The sequence below is a fragment of the Eschscholzia californica genome, unplaced genomic scaffold (assembly GCF_041429995.1).
Source record: "Eschscholzia californica isolate CP2 unplaced genomic scaffold, dmEscCali1.0.p SCAF_1, whole genome shotgun sequence".
Taxonomy (NCBI): Eukaryota; Viridiplantae; Streptophyta; class Magnoliopsida; order Ranunculales; family Papaveraceae; genus Eschscholzia; species Eschscholzia californica.
In genome coordinates, this window is record NW_028238198.1 from 1,354,323 (window position 1) to 1,378,300 (window position 23,978).

General features: G+C 36.9%; 2 protein-coding genes and 3 non-coding genes across 6 annotated transcripts; 2 read left to right on the forward strand and 3 right to left on the reverse strand.

The window, feature by feature from the left end:
• Positions 1-1,185: 1,185 nt before the first annotated feature.
• LOC147563007 (carbonic anhydrase, chloroplastic-like) lies at positions 1,186-5,752 on the forward strand. Of its 2 annotated transcripts, none has more exons than XM_086633608.1 (9): positions 1,186-1,314; positions 1,808-1,983; positions 2,076-2,141; positions 2,242-2,333; positions 3,351-3,415; positions 3,687-3,827; positions 3,924-3,972; positions 5,316-5,432; positions 5,523-5,752. In XM_086633608.1, the coding sequence occupies exons 2-9, from the start codon at positions 1,848-1,850 to the stop codon at positions 5,664-5,666; spliced, it is 810 nt and encodes a 269-aa protein (XP_086489734.1). In that variant the 5' UTR covers positions 1,186-1,314; positions 1,808-1,847; the 3' UTR covers positions 5,667-5,752. The 2 variants fall into 2 exon arrangements, with proteins under 2 accessions (XP_086489734.1, XP_086489743.1); XM_086633617.1 differs by lacking the exon at positions 1,186-1,314 and adding an exon at positions 1,389-1,503.
• Positions 5,753-11,070: 5,318 nt separating this feature from the next.
• On the forward strand, positions 11,071-19,731 carry LOC147563008 (carbonic anhydrase, chloroplastic-like). Its single transcript, XM_086633642.1, has 9 exons — positions 11,071-11,163; positions 11,497-11,671; positions 15,867-15,923; positions 16,024-16,115; positions 16,766-16,830; positions 17,101-17,241; positions 17,340-17,388; positions 19,268-19,384; positions 19,475-19,731. Exons 2-9 carry the CDS (start codon positions 11,536-11,538, stop codon positions 19,616-19,618), a joined length of 801 nt encoding a protein of 266 aa, XP_086489768.1. The 5' UTR covers positions 11,071-11,163; positions 11,497-11,535; the 3' UTR covers positions 19,619-19,731.
• Positions 19,732-23,342: 3,611 nt separating this feature from the next.
• Positions 23,343-23,472, reverse strand: LOC147563009 (small nucleolar RNA snoR86). The gene has a single exon (XR_015231557.1). It is a non-coding gene; the product is annotated as a small nucleolar RNA snoR86 (small nucleolar RNA).
• A 190-nt stretch (positions 23,473-23,662) lies between these two features.
• Positions 23,663-23,791, reverse strand: LOC147563010 (small nucleolar RNA snoR86). The gene has a single exon (XR_015231537.1). It is a non-coding gene; the product is annotated as a small nucleolar RNA snoR86 (small nucleolar RNA).
• Positions 23,792-23,883: 92 nt separating this feature from the next.
• LOC147563011 (small nucleolar RNA snoR1) lies at positions 23,884-23,978 on the reverse strand. The gene has a single exon (XR_015231641.1). It is a non-coding gene; the product is annotated as a small nucleolar RNA snoR1 (small nucleolar RNA).

Genomic DNA, 23,978 nt, shown 5'->3' on the forward strand with positions numbered 1-23,978 from the left:
TAAAAGCAAGATTTCCGGCCTAAATGGCCTGAAACCGAGAAGAAACCGTCAATAAAACTGCTATAACTTCCCTCCACTCCTCAAAAACTGCCTAAAAGTAAGATAACTGCTAATAAAATTCAAATAATTCCGCCCTAAGAGGTGGCGCTATCTATAACTAACTTTTCTCCGCCCGGGACCAATTTTGTAAGAGAACACACACTTTAGCTGAATATCCGTTATTCAACAATTATTATGTTCACCCTCTTAAAATCCTTTTGTGGGTAGTTCTTTAAAGAACTTGATCTTGTCAAAAAAAAAAAGGTGGGTTTGTTCATCTTTCTTGTTAGATCTGAAATTTGGTTACTTTTATGTTAGATTCAACATGGGTTTGTGCTACATGTGGTAAAAAGGTGGAGAAATTGAGGGTTTGTTTTCTTTAGTTCAAAAAAAAAAAAATCTAAGCTTTAGAATTTTCTGAAAAAATTGGAGGTTTAAACTTTAGTTTCAATGGTGATGTGCAACCTAAACTTAAAAATCATTCATCCAGATAGAGAACACTACCTATTAATTAATGAGAGACATAGAACAAGAGAGAGAAAAGAATAGTACCTTTCACACTTGTGCTCTTTATGCTGTTGTGGAAAGCAAGATAGAGAAAAAACAAAATAGAAATCAATTAATAATACAAAAAGTACAAGTGAGAGAGAAAGGCATTAATTAAAGACCAAGAAGATAGTACTTTCTCTGCACAACTAAGGAGATGAAGAGAGGAAGAAGGCAGTGAAAAACTCACCTTTTGGACTACAACCAAAACCCTATTTTTTTTAACCTACGTACCATCACTCCGCCTTTTAAGGCGTGCGCTTCCCGAAAAAGTTATGAGCTGAAGCTACAATTTGTAGCTTCAGCTTTTCCATACAAAAAGCCCAATACGGCTTAAAATAAGCACCAACTTAATTTTGCCAAACGGTACCCTAATACAACAAGTGCTTAAATTTAAGCTAAAAGCGACTTTTTACTGCTTTTAAGCTTAGCCAAATAGTACCTAATCCCAACCGTAGATAGCTTGAGCTCGTACCTCCCCGTAATCACCGCCCTTTATATAATAAATTGATAGATAGAGATTTAGCTACAAATTTACCCATTTGGTAAGGGTAGGTAGACTCTACGACATGATTGGTTGACACCTAAAGGTGGGGCGCCTTTAACAGCAAGCAGCGGCGTTTATATCACACATCCGTTTACCTTGTCGCCCCTCCCGCAAATTGCACGTTTGGAAAAATCCTAAAAGGAGAGAAGAAGACGGCGGTGCAATCTCTCCATCGTCTCAAGGTACTCTCTCTCTCTCCCTCATAATCTCGAATTAGGGTTCTTATGATTCATACGTTTTGCGTTTTTAAAATTACTGTTACGATTTTTCTGGGTTCTCGAATCAGGGTTTTTGTACTTCAAACTCTGTGCGTCTCTCGAACTCTCGCTGGTCTGCAGGACCTCTATCTCTCTCATCTCTCTATAGTTTTGGTACTTTCAGATTTTTGTATTTGATGAGATTTTGGTACTGTCAACTTTTGTATTTGCTGAAATTTTATACTCTATTATATACTAGTATTGGATGGAATTTTGGCTAGGAAATTTTCACTTAGAATCAATGTATGATGTTAATATGTGGTCTGGGTAGTATTTGTTTTGTAGGTATTTCCATATTTGGGGTATTTTTTTTCGTTCCTTAAATTTTCAGCTTCTTGTGCTGTTTCCTACATTATGAAAATATGACTTAGAAGTTCACTATTCTTAATGTTGTAACGAACTGTTGTTTCTTTCCCAGAGGCAGTACATTAAAATTTATTCCGAAAAATCAGCCGAAGATGGCATTTTATGGTAGATTTGGAGGTCTTATAAGGCAGAGCATGTCTCAAAATATTGCATCGAAAGCTCGGGCTCCCTTAACTTCAGTGTTCCATGCTAATCGGTGTATGTCTGGTTCAAAGCTCTTCATTAGAGGTATGCACTTACTCTATTTCTCGTCATGAATTTACATGAAACTTTTAAACAAGATATTTATCTACCCATATAACAAACATTCACTCTCCCAGGCCTATTAAATGGTACTGATGATCAGCCTCTTAAAGAGGCATCTTCTGCATCTGGCGATGTTCAAGGTCAGTTATAAATTTTGTTGCTGTATCTTGGCACACTAGAATAGTTGAGTCTTTTACTCTTGATTTAAGCCGTTGAAGTAATGAAGTATGTTATGTGCAGCAAGGGTCATCACTGACAGAGACACGAGTAAGCCGTTGAACTATGAAACTGAAGAAAGCGCGAGCTTAGCTGTAGCTGCAACGGACGACCAGGTCTGAATATGAACTATCAATATTACCTAGTGATCCCTGACAAACTGTATCAGGATATTGATTAACCAAATGTCGTAGGACCCCAACGGAAAGAGTATTCGTATAAGCTATGCAGCTGAAAGACCTAGTAATTTCGTAAGAAAGAAACCTCTCTTATAAACAATGTTCGAAAATACGGTTTTAAGCCTCGAAGCGGTGGGCTCTCAAAAAGCGAAGCGGTGTCTCGAAGCGTATGCCTCGATGCGTAAAATACGTAGTTATATATATATATATAGAGAAAAATAATTTCAAATAGTGTAAAAACATAACATGACATAGTTTAACTACCAATTTACCATGATATAAAGTCTCAATTCGGTTGGGTTACGCATAGTTTTACTACCAATTTCCCATGATATAAAGATACAAGTGTAGGAGCAAGAAATTGATGGCCAAAGCGTGCAACTCGATTCGGTTGGGTTACGCATCGAAGCGAAGCGCGCCTCGATGCCTCCGCTTCAATCGCTTTTTCAAACATTGCTTATAAATAGACACTTTTTCAAGATGCGATTTAATTGAACAAAAAATGTCTCAGATTCATCTTCTTCTGTTTCAAGTCATTTTTCATCTTTTGTATATGATTTTTTTCATCTTAGATCCGGTTTCTGATTTCACTATTCATCGTTTAAAATCCTTCTTCAATTGTATCTCAATTTGGTAGTAATCACCTCCATTTCTAATCGAAATTCATCAATAATTAAGTTTGATTCTAGCTTTTTGTGCATGGAATTTATTAGATTGATTCGAAAACTTTCATCTTGGATCTATCTATCATAATCATCAATCTGAATACTTTGATTTTCTTCTCTGTTTTGATGAACCGAAATTGAGATTCTTAAAGTGATTTTTTAGGTTAATTTGTATATTTGTTCTGGTACCATAATGTAACTTGATCATTGTTGTCTGTTTAGTGTTTTTCTCATCGGAATTGAAACTTTGGTAATCTTATTCCTGACTTAATTTTCTGTAAACTTTTAGAGAGAACGAGAGAAGGTGCTGAAGGCTTTCGAGGAAGCCTGTGATGGATTAGAGAAGATTGTTAGGTAAAATTCTGATACATCATCGCAGCTTTCCATCTTGTTTCTCTGTGATTCTAATTTCACGGACCGGCTGCCGGCGCATGTTACGGGAGTATCTTTTGTTTTAACACTCAAAAGAACATGTAACGTCCGTCATTAATCTGTTTTTTTTTTGTTTTTCATGAAACGGTTCCCACCTGAACCACTCCATATGAACGTAGTCTACTTTAGTTGCTATTACTTATTCTTTTTTTACTAATAAAAAGTTTGGATTTTGTGTTTTTTCATCTCTTAGTAAGAAAAAGAATCGCGCGGCATTTGCTTTGGCTAGGATCCAACAGATAACGGCTGAACTAGAGGCGGATGGAAAAGTTGGGTTCGATCTGGTTGAGAGATTGAAAACTGAATTTGGCCACTTAAAGAAAGAGAAATATGAGTAAGTAAATTTCTTTATTTAAACCATTGATTAATTTTCTATTGAGACAGGATGTTCAATTCCAACTAAACGGGGTCTTATGCTTTTTTTTTCCAGGAAGAAACCAGCACTTCACGTGGAACTTTCCAAGGGTCAGAGTCCCAAGGTATTCTTTACTAATAGTTAGACTCTTTTTGACATACTCGAGCGGACCGGGCACGGGAAATTGAAGGCCATTACTGGACATTGGGTGGGCCGAACAGGCTTTTCTTGTGCCCGCAACCCGCCCGTGCCTGGCAGCCCGATTGGCCCCGGCGGTTGCGGGCCGAACAAACTCGGATTTTACAAAAAGATAAACTAATAACATAATATTTATTAATTACCCGATCGGGCCCGGCGGTCGTGGTCCAAACAGGCTCGGATTTTACAAAAAAATATTCTAAAAACATAATATTTATTAATTACCTTAATTTCATTTTGTAGTTATACTTTTAACAAAATAATGGAAATCAATTTACAGAAGGCAAACTTCAATTAACAATGCTAATCATAAAGGGTTAAACAAGGACAATAATCAGGCCTCCAATCTAAGATCCAGATTTAGGTTAAGATTCTTGAACAATTTACTTTTATCACTCCCTCAAGGCCTCAACCAAGTAAATTTATGTCTTTAAGCAAGAAAGGATGAAGTGATGAACTAATCTTTCATGATGATCGGGTGGAATAAAGATGATAGATTGTCCTTAAAAAGTAAGATTCACTACTCCTCACTAATTAACTTAGAATCAAACAATTTTGAACATCAATAGCATAAGATTTTTACTGTTTTACAATGTAGAAAAATAGGAAAGTAAAAGATCATAACATGTATCATTGAACTTCTCTGAAACAGATCGAAAAATCATAACAAATAGACAATGATAAGTAGAGAATAAGAGAACTATAGAATGTTTATGCTAAGGCTTAGGGTTAAAGACTTTCGAAGAATGGTCGAGTAGAATATGAAGAGAGGAGAAGTTGAGGAAGGAGATGGAGGAGGCGTTAAAGTCTCTTGTAAGGCTTAGGTTTCTCCGGTTTTGTTGTTTCAGTAAATGGTGGAGTATAATATAAAGAGAACAGAAGATGAGGAGGGAGAGGGAGGAAGGCCTTCAAGTCTGAGTGGGAATAAAGATGGGTTATTTACATGGTCGAACGGGTAGGGTTTATAAGGGGCAGCAGACCTTTTACGGGTTGTAGCGGGCAAATGGCAATAGGTGGGTATAATGGGTAGGGATTCGGGTAGGAAGTCTTATCCAAGTATCGCCCGCTTTAACCCGAAATTACGGGTGGGTAAGCTCGAACCGGGCTTATACCGGTTGCCGGGTCTTAACGGTCCGGACGGTTAGGACCGAGTCTTGGGTTTCCAGACCGTTTATTGAGTTCGTGGGTCGAGCCATGTCCAACCCACTGACCCGATGAAAGTTATGATATATTTCGTTGAAACTAAATAGAAGTTGATCGTTATTGTAGTTCAAGGTTTCTGAACGTTTTGATTCTCGTTTGCGTCCTTCGCACGTTTTTAATTTCCAACCTGGGGAGGCTTTTGTGGAGCGAAATATAGCTTTCATGATTCCATCATGTGATCAGGTTCAAAACTTCAACCTCTTAAAAATGACTTTCTTTTTTCAATAAAAATTAATTTAACTTCTTATGTTGTCGACTTTGTTTAAATGACAGACTAGATATACTGGATTGGATGCAGCTATTGATTATGCCGTTTTGCACCTCAATTTGGATTATATTCTTCTCACCATGTATGGTTTCACATGTTTACCTTGTCAGTTTTTAATTGTGAATTCTTCACACACACATTCAACCTAGAAAGAAGCCCTACAATATAATTAAATATTATTTAACATGATGTATTATAGTCTTTTTTTCAAATAATATATAATAGTCTGGAATGATAGATTCTTTTTTTTTTTTTTGAAATTGGAATGAAAGATTTAGAAATTCATTAGGAAAGTCTAGCCTACATGTGGTGCTTATATGGTCCTTTGACCTTTGGTATGTACAGACCCGACTCGGTTTGGCCTGTATGTAACGGGCCAGGTTAACCCTGCTTTCTTCCAGTTCTTGGGTTGGGACTTTGTTTTCAATCTCACGTGCTAGGCCTGTAGTTCGGCTCGGGAAAATACTGAGTTAAGCTGCTGGAATTTTAGATGGGCTGGGTTATCTAGGCCCGACTTGTCTCAACAGTTCGATTTGATTTTTTTTTATTCTACCAACTTTTATCGATAGATACTATATCCATCTTCAAGATTTCAACTAATTATATAAGGGTATTTGTTATTTTAATTCTCTTCTCGTGACCTCTCATTTTTTTTTTCAATCAAGGATGTAAATACGATGACGTCATTTTATATTTAAATTCGGCGATATCATTTTATCAAACAATATGCCCTTAATTTATCAAAGTCTTGAAGATGATCAAAGTTTTGCTACGTCTTATAACTCTGATTGTCCATGGAAGAAATTAGTAAAAGACTGTCGAAAGCAATTTAAGATATTCTGAACTTATTGTGTACTTGCAAGTTCAATTGACAAAAGTTTAGATGCTGATAACTTTGTTGTTCTACAATGATGACACTTCTATAAATGATGGGGCGTGATCTATAATGTTATACTTCTAATTTTTTTTCCTATTGTAAAATTGGAAATGATTTAGTTTAAGTGGATGCCAATCTAATTTGGAAATGCATCTCTTTGTACAAAAAAACTCACAAGCCTGGTGTTGCACTACCTGTAAATAAGGCTCGCAGGCCAAATCGGACTGATAGATTTGGGTCAGGTATCGATTTTGGGTTCGGCCGTGGTGTATGAATCTAGATTGAAGACCAACTTTGGATTATGTCAACCTAGGTTGTTTGGGTCCGGCTGGCACCTCGGCCTAGCCGGACGAGCACTAATATCTACATGGTTGTACAACTTATTTGTACTCGTGGTTCTTTCTTCCAATCTGAAGGGTTGTCTAAAGTGAAATGCTTGAGTTGATTGAGCAACAAAATTTGAAAATACACAACTAGTTTTAAAGTTCAAATTAAATTTTGAAGTATGTTATTCTAAAGCCCAACGGAACTTATAGAGAAATGTGGTGGAGACTATACTTGTCACTGGACATAGCCAATGTGGTGCCATAAAAAGTCTGATGACCTTTCCATATTCGGGTCCAACTTCGAAGTAAGTTTTTTTTTTGAAGTCGACTGCGATTTACGTTAATTAGTCGTTACATTTGGCATTGATACATCTAAGATGTGATAAGCTCAATAACTGGCCACTCAAACTGAAACAAGACAACGGCCTAAAGCCCAACTATATTATTTATACTCTAATGGTCCCAAATCAAATAACTAAAGATTCCACATTTTCTGGGATTCGAACCTGTAACCTCTCTCTTCTTTATTCTTTAATGACAAGGCTAGAGCTAGGTAGTGTAATCGAGTTGACCTTTGCAGCTGCAGCTCATGGTGGGTCTTGTTTTGTAAAGAAACGAGGGTCTAACCCGTGCTCATAAGGCACAGACAGTTCTTTTGAATGCATTAAAGGGCTAAACATCAAAATTAATTTCGGCTTCTTACAGAATGATTTTCAGTAAGGATAAAAGACAACGACGGAAGATGACGATGAGAGAGAGAGAGAGATAGGGAGAAAGGGACGAAACCCTCGCCAGATCTGGCGAGGGTTTCTGAAAAAAAACCGATTACTTGAAACTCTTTGTTCGTAGGGAGAGAGATTTTAGAGAGAGAGAGAGAGAGAGAGTCTGAGACTTTACTGTGTGGTACTTATAGTGAAATTTTAAGCCAATTAGGGTTTCGGACGAGAACTTCGCGACCTTGACCTGGTTTGACGAAAATACGGGATGCTACTACCCATAATAATGAAGAAATATTTAAAGGCGACCAAACATACAGGAGAATGTTACAAGGCACTGCACTATTATCATGGAAAACACTGCTTCCATTATTTTTAGAGTTTATCTCAGAGTGTCTCTAAATCTAAATGGGCAAATAAGAAAGAGACCAGTTAGAGATGGCCAGCGCTTTGGGGAAAGCAAAATAGTTTCCGGAGTGTGAAATTTTAAAGGGAATATATGAAATTTTAGAAATTTTCCAGGGAAAAACAAATTTTAAGGGGAAATCAAACATTGCTTCTTCCTCTTCTTCTTCATCATCTTCAACTCTGGCCACCATTTTCGACCACCATCTCCGGCCATAACCATCACCATTTTCTTCCTCCTCTTCCCTCTCTCTTAGTTTGGCTATCTATTTCTGCCCCTTTCTCTTTTACCGTCTCTCACCTCGACCTTCAAATACAAACCCTAACCCTAAATATCGATCTCTCTATCTCTCTCTCCCTCTCTCTGAATTTTATGGGTATCTCTCTCTCCCTCGACCCCCATCTCTCTTACCATCTCTCTCTCATACGAAGCAAACTCATGATAAGTTAGCAAAATAACTATGCAAATTACACTCCACTTATCTCAATAGAAACAAAAACAAGAAAAAGAAACAAACTTTGATTAAAATCACCTATAAATCCTTGAAATGGTACTACATGTTTGTCCAAATTTCTTTATGGTTTTCTCAAGTTCAGAATTTTTCATGTACCCAGTAGCTATATCAACACTCTAATGAAACCTAACCATTAGAAATAGATCTTACTTCCTGTGGACGGTAGAAAATCACACAGTTAATAGATCGTCGATTGGTGGGCCACCGACAACTTGGGCTTTAGACCTCGAGACGGACGAAGTTCCGGTTAGACCTGTAGACAGACAAAAACGAGCCGAAACCGTGAAGTCTTGGGGACACCGGGATGGTGTCTTGCCAAGGGCACTGTGACGATCAAGTCATCAAACTATAAGTGAAATAAATATAAGTCGATTGAATGTTGAGGGTGTCACCGTGTTGTATCGTCGGAGGATGGCTCGACTCGTAGAGTGGTCGGAGCTTCGACTTTACGGGATAGTTGGTCGGATTGGTCTCCTGGAGCAGGTCGAGAGGTCGTCTCGATTGGAGATTCTGTGTAATGGAGAAGTGAGATGTAACAGAGACTTTAGAAGGACTTCGAGAGTAATGGAGCTTGAAGGTATAATATCGTCGTCTAGAGTGATCCCCTAGAAGATTATCCTTCAGGTATACTGGAATTCGAGGGTCGATTATCGTCGTCTAGAGCACTGATCAGAAGATTCTAAGTGTAAGAGAGAGAAGAGTATTTAGTAGTTTTCTAGTCGGTCTTCGATGCCTTTAGAGTCTGAGCCTCCTTCTATTTATAGGCGACTGATGGACTCGTGGAGTCTATCAGATCCGAAATAATTGGGGTCGAGGGTGACCCCGAACCCTAAGGGAGACTCGTTCTTGGCCGCCGATCTGTCGCCTGGAGTAACTCGATTGTACGATTACGCCGCCTCGACTTTAGACCCTTCGTAGTCAGAGATGACTTCGAGATATTTGAGGTGACGTGGGGTCTTGACAGACCTAGTCAAGTGGCACGTGGAGAAATCTTCTGAGTAGAGGTTGAATCGATTACCCGCAGGCTCGGTTGAGGGCGACCAAGGGGTGCTTGGAGCATTATTACCTTTAATGGGTTATTGTTTGTCTAGATGGACGTTCACAAGGGCTTATAGCTGTTTGGACCTTTAGTTGGTCGAATTCCACGTTGGAGAGTGTCCAACTAGTATGCAAGTGGGTCAGGCCCAAGTGATATTTGTTCGAAGTAGGCTCGGTCTAGGCGACCTTTAGACGGGGTAGGCCCAACACGATTTTTGACCCTTACACTTCCAAATCTAGAGAGAAGATAGAGAGCGAGATAGATTTGGGTAAGAACCTGGGTTCTTTATTTTCAGGGATCTCTAAGAACTTGGGATGTAAGTCTTTCTTCTCAAACAAGCGTCTCAAACAAACGTCGTGTATAAGATCCATAGTAATGATCTGTTAAACCAGTTCAAGCAATGACACTATCAAATCTGTGTTTGAAACTCACAGTTAAAAACCCTTTTCCAAAACACACTGACTGAATCAAAATTTCCAAAATTTGCTCTGTTTCAATTGAATCAGATAACAACCCAAAATTTGCTCTGGTTCGTTACAAACTGGGTTCGTTATAATTCTTGCTGAAGTAACTGGTATAATTTGTAGCGAAACCAGTATACTTTATGTTTACATGGATAAAGCTAGTTATGCTTAGAAACAAAATGGGTATGTTTATTTCTCAGAGAGAAAAATATGATAATCTTTTCCTCGCTCATTTGGTAATGTGAAGGTTGAGGAACGTCTTATACCGGTGGAGGAATTACTTGACGCTGATGAAGTTTTTTGTACCAGAACAACAGTCGTTATTTCTTCAGTCGGAAGTATAACTTATTGTGGTAAAAGGTGATCTTCCGGCTTTGTGATACTTGCTCTTTTGATTAACTTACAGAAAATATTTCTTGGTTCGGCAACCTCATAGGATTATTATTCTATACTTTAGTCTATAGAGTACAAATTGTGAAAATTAGGAAGTTTCATATGCATGGAAGATGAGAAGAAGAAGCACGACTACTGTCGTGAGTTCAAGTAAAACCTCAAGAACACACACTTTACCAGAAAATAGGGTCCTATATAGAGTGGAAGGTTGAGTAAGATGAGACGATAAATGAAACTAAAAGGATCCTTCAACTAAACCATGATCTTAATCTTTCTATTGAGAGAGAGGCAATGAGATCGATAAAGAGAGAGGTGGAGGTCGGAGTTTGGTGAAGATGGTGGAATCAGATTTTGGTCATGACGGTGGTGGCCGGATTTTGGTGATGATGGTGGTTGCCGGATTTCAGTGATGATAGTGGTGGGCGGATTCCGATAACCCTCGCCGAAATGGAGAAGAAATGGTCAAAAGATTTATTTTCCCCCTAATGCTAGAAAATATACTAGTCAACTAAAGTTGACCAGTTTTTGACAAAGTCTTTACACTCCAAAAACTATTTTGATTTCCCCAAAGCGCTGCTCTTTAGAAATCCATTTTTCACAATGGATTTCTAGAATTTTTGTGAAGTCATTGGAGATGCTCTTATAAGTTGCTACTTAAAGGTCGACTAGGGAAGTTTGTTTACCTATTTGGTATGTGTGGACTCTACAACATAAATGGGTGACACCAAAAGGTGGGGCGCCTTAAAAAGCAAGCAGGGGCGTTTATATCACATATCCATTTACGGATTTACCTCATCCCCCTCTCTCAAATCGCACTTCTAACTGTTTGGAGAAACCTAAACAAGGAGAAGAAGACGGGTGCAATCTCTCAATTTTGTACTAACTCGGTGCAATCTCTCTCTCGTTCCAAGGTACTATCTCTCCCTTATCTTCCCTTTGTTAAGGGTTGTTATAATTCATAGTCTTAACTTTTTTAAAGTAAACTAGGGTTTTTATAATTCATACTCTTTGGGTTTCTCTAACTCTTAGGGTTTTTATGAAATTTTATACCCCTGAAACTTTATCTCTCTATAGTGGATGGAATTTTGGTTAGAAAATTTTCACTTACAATGTTAAAATATTCACCTTATTATAGAGGGTTGGATCCTTAAATTTTCAGCTTCTCGTGTTGTTTCCTACATTATGAAAATATCGACTTAGAAGTTTACTATTCTTCATGTTGTAACGTGTTGTTTCTTTCGCAGTTGCACTACATTAAATTTATTCCGAAAAATCAGTCCAATATGGTATTTTATGGTAGATTTGGAGGTCTTATAAGGCAGAGCATGTCTCAAAATATTGCAGCAAAAGCTCGGGCTCCCTTAACTTCAGTGTTCCATGCTAATCGGTGTATGTCTGGTTCAAAGCTCTTCATTAGAGGTATGCACTTACTTTATTTCTCGTAGGGGTGAGCAGCGGTCGGTTGCCGACCATTTAGGGTCCGGCCGAAGCCGAACCAATCAATGGCGGTTTGGCTAAAACATCGGCCGAAGCCGAGCCGATCAAATCGCCAGCCGACTTCGTTCGGTCCGGTTCGGTTTGGTTCGATTGAGTTCGGTTGGTCGGTCCGGCCGAACTAAATCAACTAAATAAAATGTGGGAAAAATGAAAATAATAAAAAGGATAGTTTTAACAATGTACCAATCAATATGTGAGGAGATAACATACTACGCACAAAAATTACTAAAATCGTTCAACAACCATATATTCAAGTTCAATTGTCTTGTAACTGTCATAGTCTCATAGACACATAATAAATTTAAAAAGATAAGACTTCATAAACATAGTTCAGACAAGTATGTAAAACTTCAAAAGAAGTGTATTTATCCACAAAAATGTAGCAAAATAGCTTTTTTGAATCTCCAGCTCCAAGTAATGCTCCCACAAAATTAATATGCATATTCTCCAAAACCTAATCACATATAAACAAGACTATTATGAAACAAAAATACCAACAACCAATACAAAAAATACATATACGCTAACATACTTGATTTGTTAACTTCTAGCCTCCTATATCATCATAAACTAAGAAGTAGTATTCATTCTCATAATTCTACAAAATTAAAAAAGATAATTCAATACACAATGCCACCAATTACAAGTTTACAACAAAGATAAATGTAAAGATAACAATATAATATGAAACATAAAAGTAAGTTTACCTGATTCAATATCTTCCACTCTATTTATATATTCTTGAAGATCAAGCTTTGAGTTTTTTCGTAACCAATTTTGAGCACAAATAAGTGCCTCTACCGTGGTAGGAGATAAACTACTACGAAATTGATCAAGTACACGACCACCAGTACTAAAAGCAGACTCAGATGCTACAGTAGAAATAGGAATAGCCAAAACATCTCGTGCAATGTAAGATAAAATCTTGTATTTCGAAGAATTTACCTTCCACCAACATAAAATGTCAAAACTAGTGTCTTTGGGGTCATCATGATCTTCGCACTCCTCCATTAAGTAACGATCAACTTCAGTCTTACTGTCACTACCATCACTCACCTTCTTTCTTTTACACCGAAGTGCTCTCAACATGTTCCATCCAACTGATGGAGTACTTTCATCTATGTTAGTAGTAACTTCTAAATTCTCACTTCGACTTGTTCGCTCTTCTGCAGAGTAAATTGATTTGTATTCCCCATATATTTGAATAAGGGTTCTTTTAACTCGATTAGAGAGTTCAACTGCTTCATCTTCACCAAATAAAACTTCCAAACAAAGAGCAAGTCCTTCTTCTTTGTGTCTTGGATCAAGAATTACAGCAATAAAAAGAAAAACATTCATCTTTGCATAATTCCCCCAATATTTGTCATACTTTTTCTTCATACTATTTGCCATTGTCACCATAATACTATCCTCACTATTACACCAAGCATTTAGTTGAGCACGAATCATACACAATTGCCACAAAAAACAATTTGAAGTGACATAAAGTGTACCAGAAAAGTTCAAAGTAACTTCATAGAAAACTTTCAAAAATTTAACAAAAATATGTGAACGTTCCCAATCCATATCATTTGGAGGAATATGTCTCCCGCAATACTCCCGCACAAATAAACCATCTTCCATTTCCATTCTTCGAAATCCCTTTTGAAAAATTATTGCTGACTCTAACATCAAGTAGGTAGAATTCCATCTAGTTGGAACATCGAGACACAATCCTTGTTTCGATTCAATCCTAGCAAGCTCACAATAGGATTTAAACTTTTGTTGCCTTGCAGGAGAAGACCTAACATACTTAACAACCTCACGAATCCTAGCGACTGATTCATCGTATTCTTTTAGTCCATCAGAAACAATTAAGTTTAAGATATGTGCACCACATCTCATGTGGATAAATTGACTCCCCATAATAGAGCCTTTCCACTCGTTTACTACTTTTCCTAAATATGCAACAGTAGTGTCATTAGAGCTTGCATTATCAACAGTAACTGTGAATATGCTATCAATGTTCCATTCTAGCAAGCATGTCTCAATGGCCTTGCCAATAGTCTCACCTTTATGATCTACAACTTGACAAAAGTTTAAGATTTTTTTTTGTAATTTCCAATCACTATCAATGAAGTGAGCTGTGACACACATGTAATTAAGATTTTGGAGAGACGTCCATGTGTCTGTAGTGAGACAAAGTCTTTGGTGATCACCACCCAAAATTTCCCTCAACCTAAGTTTCTCTTTTTCATAAAGCTTGTAACAATCTCTACACACCGTCCACCTAGATGGGATGATAAACCTTGGCTCAAGAAGCCTTATAAGGTCTCTAAATCCCTCTTTCTCTACATGACTAAATGGTAACTCATCTAAGATGATATGCCTAGCAAGTGCTTCTCTGCAAGTCTCTTGGTTGAAAGAAGAGAGGGCGAGCTTACCCTTTTCTTCTCCAATTTTCTTAGGCTCGACAGACAAGAGTTTTTGGTTAGACACTCTACCGGGAAATTTTACACATTGCAATGCAATATGATTGTTCAAGTTTGATGTTCCATTTTTTTTCGGGTCACTAGCATATTGTTTTCCGCAATAATTACACTTTGCTAAGTTACCTTCTATTCTAACAAAGTGTTTCCAAGCCTCAGACGGGGTTCGAGAAGGTTTTTTCTTACCAAGAGTACTTTTTTGAGCTTGCTTCGGTGGTTGTTGAGTAGTTGGTGCTTGTTCAGTAGTTTTTTGAGCTTGCTCTAGTGGTTCTTGAGTAAATTGTGTTTGCCCAATAGTTGTTTGATTTGGTGTGTTTCCTGTTTTTGGAGTAGTCGTCGCATTGAATTTCTCTTGGGTAGACATCTATTCGGCAAAGGACAAAAAAAAAATTAATAACCAAAGATGTCAAAAAATAATAAATTACAAAAGACAACATTCTATTAATTAAACTATTAAAGCTACAAAGTATGCAATTTATAAAGAATTAACTATCAAATATTCCGAAAAATTGAATTCGGATATAGAAGGTATTCTACTTTAGAGAAGATATTTATGAAATTAACATGTGAAAGAAAAAGTGAATCCAACTCTTAATGGTGAATTAAGAGGAGCAAATAAAATAAGACAAACAAACAAGAGTACATAAATAAATTTAACAATGGAATGTTTACACTCAAGCATCATAATTAGAAAATCTAGATCAAGTATGCCCATTGATCCTAATTCATAAGCCAATACAATTTCTCAAAATTTTGCTTAAGTGTCTTTATATCTAGTATTATTAATCACTCATGAACAAAAAAAAGTTAATCAAATCAACAAGCAAGTAAATAACAATGTATAACTAATAGTAATTAACAGGAAAAGAAAAAAAATGAAACAATTATCACTTTCTCTCTCTAGTTTCTCACTTTTTGTCTTTCTAATACTATTACTAAGAACAAATTTCTTTCAAAAAAAAAAAGAACAAAATTTCTAACACATGGAAACTACATAGCTCCACCAAAAGATGAACAAAAAATCTTACCCTCTTGTGTGATTACCAAAACAAATCTTTGTTGACTGCGATTAGAAAAAATAAGAGCCAAGATGTGGCCTAGTCACTTTGATTGGAGTTTGAAGATTTAGACTTTTGTTTTGGAGGAGGCGGCAAGAACATGAGTTGAAAACAATATAAAACTAGGTTAAATTTTAACTTTCTCACTTAAGGACAAAACTTGTAGAAAGTTATAATTTAAAGAAACTATTTAAACTATTAAATATTTAAATCCCTACAAGTACAATACTTCTGTCATAACTTCCAAATTCCAATCCCTATTAACTATTACTATTAAATACTTCTTTATAGTATTATACATATATAATATTATATATATATATATATATGTAGTTCGGTCGGTTCGGTTTGGGCGGTTTTCAAAATCCCAAACCGAAGCCAAACCAAACTACGAGCGGTTGATCGGTTTTTCAGCCGAGCCGAGCCGAACATTGTTCGGTTCGGCCTAAAAACCATTCGGTTTGGTTCGGCCGAGTTCGGTCTGGTCGGTTCGGCCGACCGTTGCTCACCCCTAATTTCTCGTCATGAATTTACAAGAAACTGTTAAACAAGATATTTATCTACCCATTTAACAAACATTCACTCTCCCAGGCCTATTAAATGGTACTGATGATCAGTCGCTTAAAGAGGCATCTGGCGATGTTCAAGGTCAGTTATAAATTTTGTTGCTGTATCTTGGCACACTAGAATAGTTGAGTCTTTTACTCTTGATTTAAGCCGTTGAAGTAATGAAGTATGTTATGTGCAGCAAGGGTCATCACTGACAGAGACACGAGTAAGCCGTTGAACTATGAAACTGAAGAAAGCGCGAGCTTAGCTGTAGCTGCAACGGACGACCAGGTCTGAATATGAACTATTAATATTACCTTGTGATCCCTGACAAACTGTATCAGGATATTGATTAACCAAATGTCGTAGGACCCCAACGGAAAGAGTATTCGTATAAGCTATGCAGCTGAAAGACCTAGTAATTTCGTAAGAAAGAAACCTCTCTTACAAATAGACACTTTTTCAAGATGCGATTTAATTGAACAAAAAATGTCTCAGATTCATCTTCTTCTGTTTCAAGTCATTTTTCATCTTTTGTATATGATTTTTTTCATCTTAGATCCGGTTTCTTATTTCACTATTCATCGTTTAAATTTCTTCTTCAATTGTATCTCAATTTGGTAGTAATCACCTCCATTAATAATCAAAATTCATCAATAATTAAGTTTGATTCTAGCTTTTTGTGCATGGAATTTATTAGATTGATTCGAAAACTTTCATCTTGGATCTATCTATCATAATCATCAATCTGAATACTTTGATTTTCTTCTCTGTTTTGATGAACCGAAATTGAGATCCTTAAAGTGATTTTTTAGGTTAATTTGTATATTTGATCTGGTACCATAATGTAACTTGATCATTGTTGTCTGTTTAGTGTTTTTCTCATCGGAATTGAAACTTTGGTAATCTTATTCCTGACTTAATTTTCTGTAAACTTTTAGAGAGAACTAGAGAAGGTGCTGACGACTTTCGAGGAAGCCTGTGATGGATTAGTGAAGATTGTTAGGTAAAATTCTGATACATCATCGCAGCTTTCCATCTTCTTTCTCTGTGATTCTAATTTCACGGACCGGCTGCCGGCGCATGTTACGGGAGTATCTTTTGTTTTAACACTCAAAAGAACATGTAATGTCCGTCATTAATCTGTTTTTTTTTGTTTTTCATGAAACGGTTCCCACCTGAACCACTCCATATGAACATAGTCTACTTTAGTTGTTATTACATATTCTTTTTTTACTAATAAAAAGTTTGGATTTTGTGTTTTTTCATCTCTTAGTAAGAACAAGAATCGCGAGGCATTTGCTGTGGCTAGGATCCAACAGATGACGGCTGAACTAGAGGCGGATGGAAAAGTTGGGTTCGATCTGGTTGAGAGATTGAAAACTGAATTTGCCCACTTAAAGAAAGAGAAATATGAGTAAGTAAATTTCTTTATTTAAACCGTTGATTAATTTTCTTTTGAGACAGGATGTTCAATTCCAACTAAATGGGGTCTTATGCCTTTTTTTTTTTCAGGAAGAATCAAGCACTTCACGTGGAACTTTCTAAGGGTCAGAATCCGAAGGTATTCTTTACTAATAGTTAGACGTAGGGGTGGGTTTCCGTCAGGCTCGGGCGCCTGCGGACTTTTTTTTTTTTGCATACTCGGGCGGATCGGGCACGGGAAATTGAAGCCCACTACTGAACATTGGGTGGATCGGGCCGGACACTTGGCCACTTTGTCGTGCCCGCAACCCGCCCGATCGGGCCCCGACAGTTGTGGGCCGTACGGGCTCGGATTTTACAAAAAGATAAACTAATAACATAATATTTATTAATTATCTGATCGGGTCCGGCTCTTGCGGGCCGAACGGACTCGGATTTTACAAAAAAATTATACTAATAACATAATATATATTAATTACCTTAATTTCATTTTGTAGTTATACTTTTAAAAAAATAATGGTAATCAATTGTCAAGATTGAAAGGAAACTTCAATTAACAATGCTAATCATAAAGGTTAAACAAGGATAATAATTAGGCCTCTAATTTAAGATCCAGATTTAGGTTAAGATTCTTGAACAATTTACTTTTATCACTCCCTCAACCAAGTAAATGTATGTATTAAGCAAAGAAAGGATGAAGTGATGAACTAATGTTTCATATCATTATCAAATTAAAATCAATTGACATGATGATCTAGTGGAATAAAGATGATAGATTGTCTTTAGAAAGTAAGATTCACTACTCCTCACTAATTAACTTAGAATCCAACAATTTCAAACATCAATAGCATCAGATTTTTACTGTTTTACAATGTAGAAAAATAGGAAAGTAAAAGATCATAACATCTAAATGAAACCCTACAATACAAATTAATTTCTATTAGAACAGATTTAGAAAAAAAAAAAGTATATCATTGAACTTCTCTGAAACAGATCGAAAAATCATAACAAAGAGACAAAGATAAGTAGAGAATAAGAGAACTATAGAATGTTTATGCTAAGGCTTAGGCTTAAAGAGTTTCGAAGAATGGTTGAGTAGAATATGAAGAGAGGAGAAGTTGAGGAAGGAGATGGAGGAGGCGTTAAAGTTTCTTGTAAGGCTTAGGTTTCTCTTGTTATGCCGTTTCCGTAAATGGTGGAGTATAATATAAGAGCATCTCCAATGCAAAACTCACAAAAATCTCTATTCATCCTATGTGTCAAGTTCTAATTGAGATTCTCACTCCTAGGTGGCTTTAATAGAGATCCTCAATTTTTTTTTGTCTCCAATGCAAAACTCTAAACTTATCTTATTTACTTATGTGACATAGTTACTTTTGTCAATAAATAATTAGTTATTTTAGAAAATAAAGAAGACTCGATTTCTATTGGTTGAAAATCAAATATTGATGAGTTGGACAATTAGAGATATCAGAGTGTCCTCTTGAGATATCTCTATTCCACCATCGACACGTCATCTTAGAGATCCAAATAGAGTGTTGCATTGGAGAAGAGTTTTAAGAAAAAACTTTAAAAATCCTAAGTGGCACTCAGAGTTTCTAAGATTGAGTGTTGCATTGGAGATGCTCTAAAGAGAAGAGAATATGAGGAGGGAGAGGGAGGAGGCCTTCAAGTCTGAGTTGGAATAAAGATGGGTTATTTACAGGGTTGAGCGGGTAGGGTTTATAAGGGGCTGACCTTTTAAGGTTAACGGGTGGGGTATAACCGTATAATGGGTAGGGACTCGGGTAGGAAGTCTTACCCGAGTCTCGATCGCTTTAGCTCGAAATTACGGGTTGGGTAAGCCCGAACCGGCTTATACCAGTTGCAGGGTCTTAACGGTCCGGACAATTAGGGTGGGGTCTCGGGTTTCCAGATCGTTTATGGGGTTCGTAGGTCGCGCCATGTCCAACTCACTGACTCGATGAAAGTTATGATATACTTCGTTGAAACTAAATAGAAACTGATTGTTATTATAGTTCACGGTTTTTGCATGTTCTGATTCTCGTGTGTGCCCTTCGTACATCTTTAATTTCAAACCTGGGGAGGCTTTTGTGGAGCGAAACATAGCTTGCATGCTTCCATCGTGTCATCAGGTTCAATACTTCAACCTCTTAAAAATGACTTTCTTTTTTTAATAAAAAATAATTTAACTGCTTACGTTGTCGCCTTCGTGTAAATGCCAGACTAGATATGCTGGAGTGGATGCAGCTATTGAATATGCTGTTTTGCACCTCAAGGTGGATTATATTCTTCTAACCATTTATGGTTTCACATGTTTACCTTGTCAATTTTTAATTGTGAATTCTTCACAGACACATTCAACCTAGAACGAAATAGAAGCCTTACAATATAATTAAATATTATTTAATATGATGTATTATAGTCTTTATTTCAAATAATATATGTAATAGTCTGGAATGAAAGATTTAGAAATTCATTAGGAAAGTCTAGCCTACATGTGGTGCTTATCTGGTCGACTTTGGTCTGTACAGGCCCGACTCGGTTTGGCCTGTATGTAACGGGCCAGGTTAACCCTGCTTTCTTCCCGTTGTTGTGTTGGGACTTTGTTTTCAATCTCACGTGCTAGGCCTGGAGTTTGGCTCGGGAAAATCCCAAGTTATGCCGCTGGAATTTTTAGATGGGCTGGGTTATCTAGGCCCGACTTGTCTCAACGGTTCGATGTGATTTTTTGTTTTATTCTACAAACTTTTATCGACAAATACTAAATCAAATACTAAATCAAACCATTTTCAAGATTTCAACTAATTTTATCAAGGTATTTGTTATTTTAATTCTCTTCTCATGACCTCTCATTTTTTTTGTTTTAATCAAGGATATAAATACGATGATGTAATTTAATATTTATGATAACTTGTAAATTTGACGATATTATTTTATCAAAGAATATACCCTTAATTTATCAAAAGACCCATATGAACATTATAAACAATTTAGGATATTCTGGACTTAACGTGTACTTGCAAGTTCTATTGGCAAAAGTATAGATGATGATGACTTTGATGTTCTACAATGATGATGGCGAACAATTAGAACTGTTTCTCGACATCTATTTCTCCGGTCGTACAAAGAGTAGGGGAGGGTCTCCACACGTGTCAAGCTTGAACCTCCCCTTGCTCCTCTTAGTGACACTTGTTTCGCTGCATGTGCTCCTTCTATCTTAACATGTGTCAATTCTAAGTCACGTGTCCATTTTCTGGTCTCTCCTGTCACGTGTCTTTCTTCAGGTCTAGGTGGTCATCTCACTTCTAGGGACTTATTTCCTACTTGAGGGCCCATCCATTGTTTAATTTGGGTTGGGCCATTCTATCTTTTGGGCATTCCTTTCGACCAAGGAGAGTTTAATGGGGGCCGACCAGCCTTTTGATCCTGGCAATAAACTTTCGACTCACTCGGGTATGCTTTGGTTTCCTTCTATCTCAGTTAGCCCTGCTTTGGTGGTCTCAGCTACGAGCTTACCATTAACTAGTTATGGTTCTCTGCTTCACCACTCACTCGTTGCAGTTTATCTGCGTTATTTCTCTGGTTTTGTCGTGCCTCTTGGCTTGAACTTACCAGAAACTCATTATTCCAGGTGTCTGATTACGGATTATTTTGATTGTGGTGGGGCATTATTTCTCTTCTCAGAGAAGTCTGGTTGGGTACTCCGGATCTTCGGATTCTGACTTGAAAAAAACACTAGACTTTTGTGAAGTTTGGTGCTTCTTTTTCCATTGGCTCTTCCTGGTGTGGTTTGAACTGTTTCTGGTTGTTAAAGTGTGGCTTTGGTTGCGATTGTCTCTTGGCGGTTGTTCACTGAAAGGCAGGCCTGTTTTCATGCGATCATGTATTTGGTTGCAAGTTAATGGAAATGCTGCTAGTCTTGAGAAGTCTTATTTGGCGGCTTTTACTTCAGTCATGAATGTTACAATTCAGAGAGTGTGCTCAAATTTGTATCTTCTAAGTTTTTATTCTGAAATTGTAACAAAATTGTAACTTTGCTTCTCTGTAAACTCTCATATATAAATAATACGATGTTTGCTTCTCTGTAAACTCTCTTTCAAACTACAAATAAAGGCCCAAAATGTTTGAAGCACTTACGCATGTAAGATGAAGTAATTGTTAGAAGATAATTAGTTAATTATTTCGATCATTATAAATAAAATCAAGTGAGATGCTGGATCATGTATTCCCTTAACCCTTGGGATCATGTATTCCCCTAACACTTGGGATCATGAAATAAAATCAAGTGAGATGTTGGATCATGTATTTGCTGATTCTAGCTGAGAGCATCTCCAATGCAAAACTCAACATGAATCTCTAAAGTTATGTGTCAAGATTTACTTCGGAGATTCTTAAGAGGACACTCTAAATTTAGAGTGTCAGACCTCTAAGTGCCACATAAGCAAGAGTATCTCCAATGGAAGTCTCAAGAAAAACTCTAAAAATTCTACGTGTTAAGTGTGAAAAATGGATTTCTAAATGTCCTCTTTCCTATTTGACCATTTAGAGATACTCTAAATAAACTCGACTACGGTGCGTACCTTTATTTTTACTATTTTAACTCAACTGTTTAGAAGTTGAATTAAACAACTATTTGAATCAATAGTAATTGAATCAATAAGTATTTTTATATTTAGGCCGCGGCTTTGGGGAATAAAGAAAACTCTGTAGAGAATAAAGACTTAGTCGGCTATAATCGACTTTGGGAACATATTTATGTTTTAACCCAAAGACTCATTTGATTAAATTTTGGCCCTTAACCTTCGTCTTCTAATCACCTCACTGCTACCGTTGTAACTCTTAAGGCCGCATGTTCTATCTCAATCTCTCTCTCCCTTTTTGTCACACTTTTTTCAAAGCAATATCTAACATAACAATATCTTACATATGAAAGCCACAAAAAATAGCATGTTCTATCTCAACCTCTCTCTCTCTCTTCTCTGTAAACTCTCTTTCAAATTACAAATGAAGGCCCAAAATGTTTGAATCTCCTTTAACTGTTAGAACAACTACAACCCAAAAGACCTAATATTTGTGGATGTGACGAAAACGTATATTTATATTTAGGGTGCTTCTAAAGGCACCGGACCAAAAGGCTGTTAGCATCCGGAAATTTTATTGACTCGGGTCAATAGCCATTGACCCGAGTTCTCTATAAGCACCAGTTTTTAATGTGGGTGACATTCACCTTCGTTTGCTTCTTCCATCTTCTTCTTCCAAAATAAAAAGAATACCAATTCATTTTTTTCCAAAACAAAAATGCTCATCTAGATAGTGTAAGTAAAAAAAATTCATTTTTTCTTATTTACTTTATATTCCTGTTAGTAAATACACAAAATTGAAAAGAATTGGTCCACTCTCTTCTTCCTTCTTCACCAAATTTCATCCACAAAATAAACTCATTTTCTCTCCTCTTCCTTCTCATGTTCATCTTCATTCTATATCCCCTTTGTAAATGTAGAAGAAAGATTGCAAGATTCAGAAAGGTAGAGAGAGAGATGAGAATAAGGGTTTTTAGAGAGAGAAAGATAAAGAAAACCTTGCGAGAAGTAGCAGAGGAGCTGGTCATGGTCGAGTTCACGAGAAAGAGAGTGAGGATTGGGGTGTTTTTTAAGCCCCGGATCAGCTGATCCGTTTGGCCCTCTTAGGTCCCGGATCAGCTGATCCGTTTGGTCCTCCTAGGTCCCGGATCAGCTGATCCGTTTGGTCCTCCTAGGTCCCGGATCAACTGATCCGTTTGGTCCTCTTAAGTCCCGGATCAACGGATCTATTTGGTCCTCTTAAGACTCGGACTGGTTCAGTCCGTCCGATAGATTTTGTTTGATTTTGTGATAAACGGATGGAGGTGTTAGAGTTAAGTTGGCTTTGACTGGTGCCTACATAGTTGAATGGTGCTAACAGAGAAATGAGCAGTTGGGCCTGGTGCTAATAAAGATGGATGCTAACAGCCTTTTGGCTTGGTGCCTTTAGAAGCACCCTTATATTTATGGACTCAAATGGAGAACCTTGGGCATAAAAAAAGAACCCTAATTTAGGGAAAAAATAATTGTGAATGTAGCGAGATGTTCGAGGCCGTAATCAAAATGAGATTAATTTGAAAGGCACGGAGAATCACTTAATCGTTTTGGCCAACCTTCAATGCAAATTTCGTCATTTTTAATCAATTTAGACGTCTTTGCTCTGCAAATTGGCTTTAATTCTTCAATTTCTAGGGTTTCAAAAACAATCAAAACAGAATTCGAATCAAAGATCTAATCTTTCAAAGAAACAATATTTAAAAGATATAATATCATTTTACTAGAAAAGGTAAACAAAATCTTCCAAGATCTATAACCCTAAGAACCCCTAATTTGGTAAAAAAGAAATTTGTGAATGTAGCGAGATGTTCGAGGCCATAATAAAAACGAGATTAATTTGATAGGCACGGAGAATCGCTATTCGTTTTTGCCAACCTTCAATGCAAATTTCGTCATTTTTAATCAATTTAGAAGTCTTTGCTCTGCAAATTGGCTTTCTGATTTCAACAATTTTGACATTAAAAAGGAAAACCCTAAAAAAATTGGGGAAATTTTGGGAGAAAAATTAGGGGAAAAGCTCAGAGAATTGCTAAATGTGCTCAAGGAAGAACCTTTTTAGGGTTCTTCTCATACAAGAGGTGTCAGAAATATAGCAATCGTCATCTCCGCC

What these genes read in the sequence shown, in the direction of transcription:
- LOC147563007 (XM_086633608.1), top strand. Translation starts at nt 1,848, where the DNA reads ATGGCATTTTATGGTAGATTTGGAGGTCTTATAAGGCAGAGCATGTCT. An exon ending in TAGCTGCAACGGACGACCAG is followed by an intron (nt 2,334 to 3,350) that starts GTCTGAATATGA and finishes GTAAACTTTTAG; the next exon opens with AGAGAACGAGAGAAGGTGCT. An exon ending in GGATTAGAGAAGATTGTTAG is followed by an intron (nt 3,416 to 3,686) that starts GTAAAATTCTGA and finishes TTCATCTCTTAG; the next exon opens with TAAGAAAAAGAATCGCGCGG.
- LOC147563008 (XM_086633642.1), top strand. Translation starts at nt 11,536, where the DNA reads ATGGTATTTTATGGTAGATTTGGAGGTCTTATAAGGCAGAGCATGTCT. An exon ending in GGATTAGTGAAGATTGTTAG is followed by an intron (nt 16,831 to 17,100) that starts GTAAAATTCTGA and finishes TTCATCTCTTAG; the next exon opens with TAAGAACAAGAATCGCGAGG. An exon ending in TTAAAGAAAGAGAAATATGA is followed by an intron (nt 17,242 to 17,339) that starts GTAAGTAAATTT and finishes TTTTTTTTTCAG; the next exon opens with GAAGAATCAAGCACTTCACG.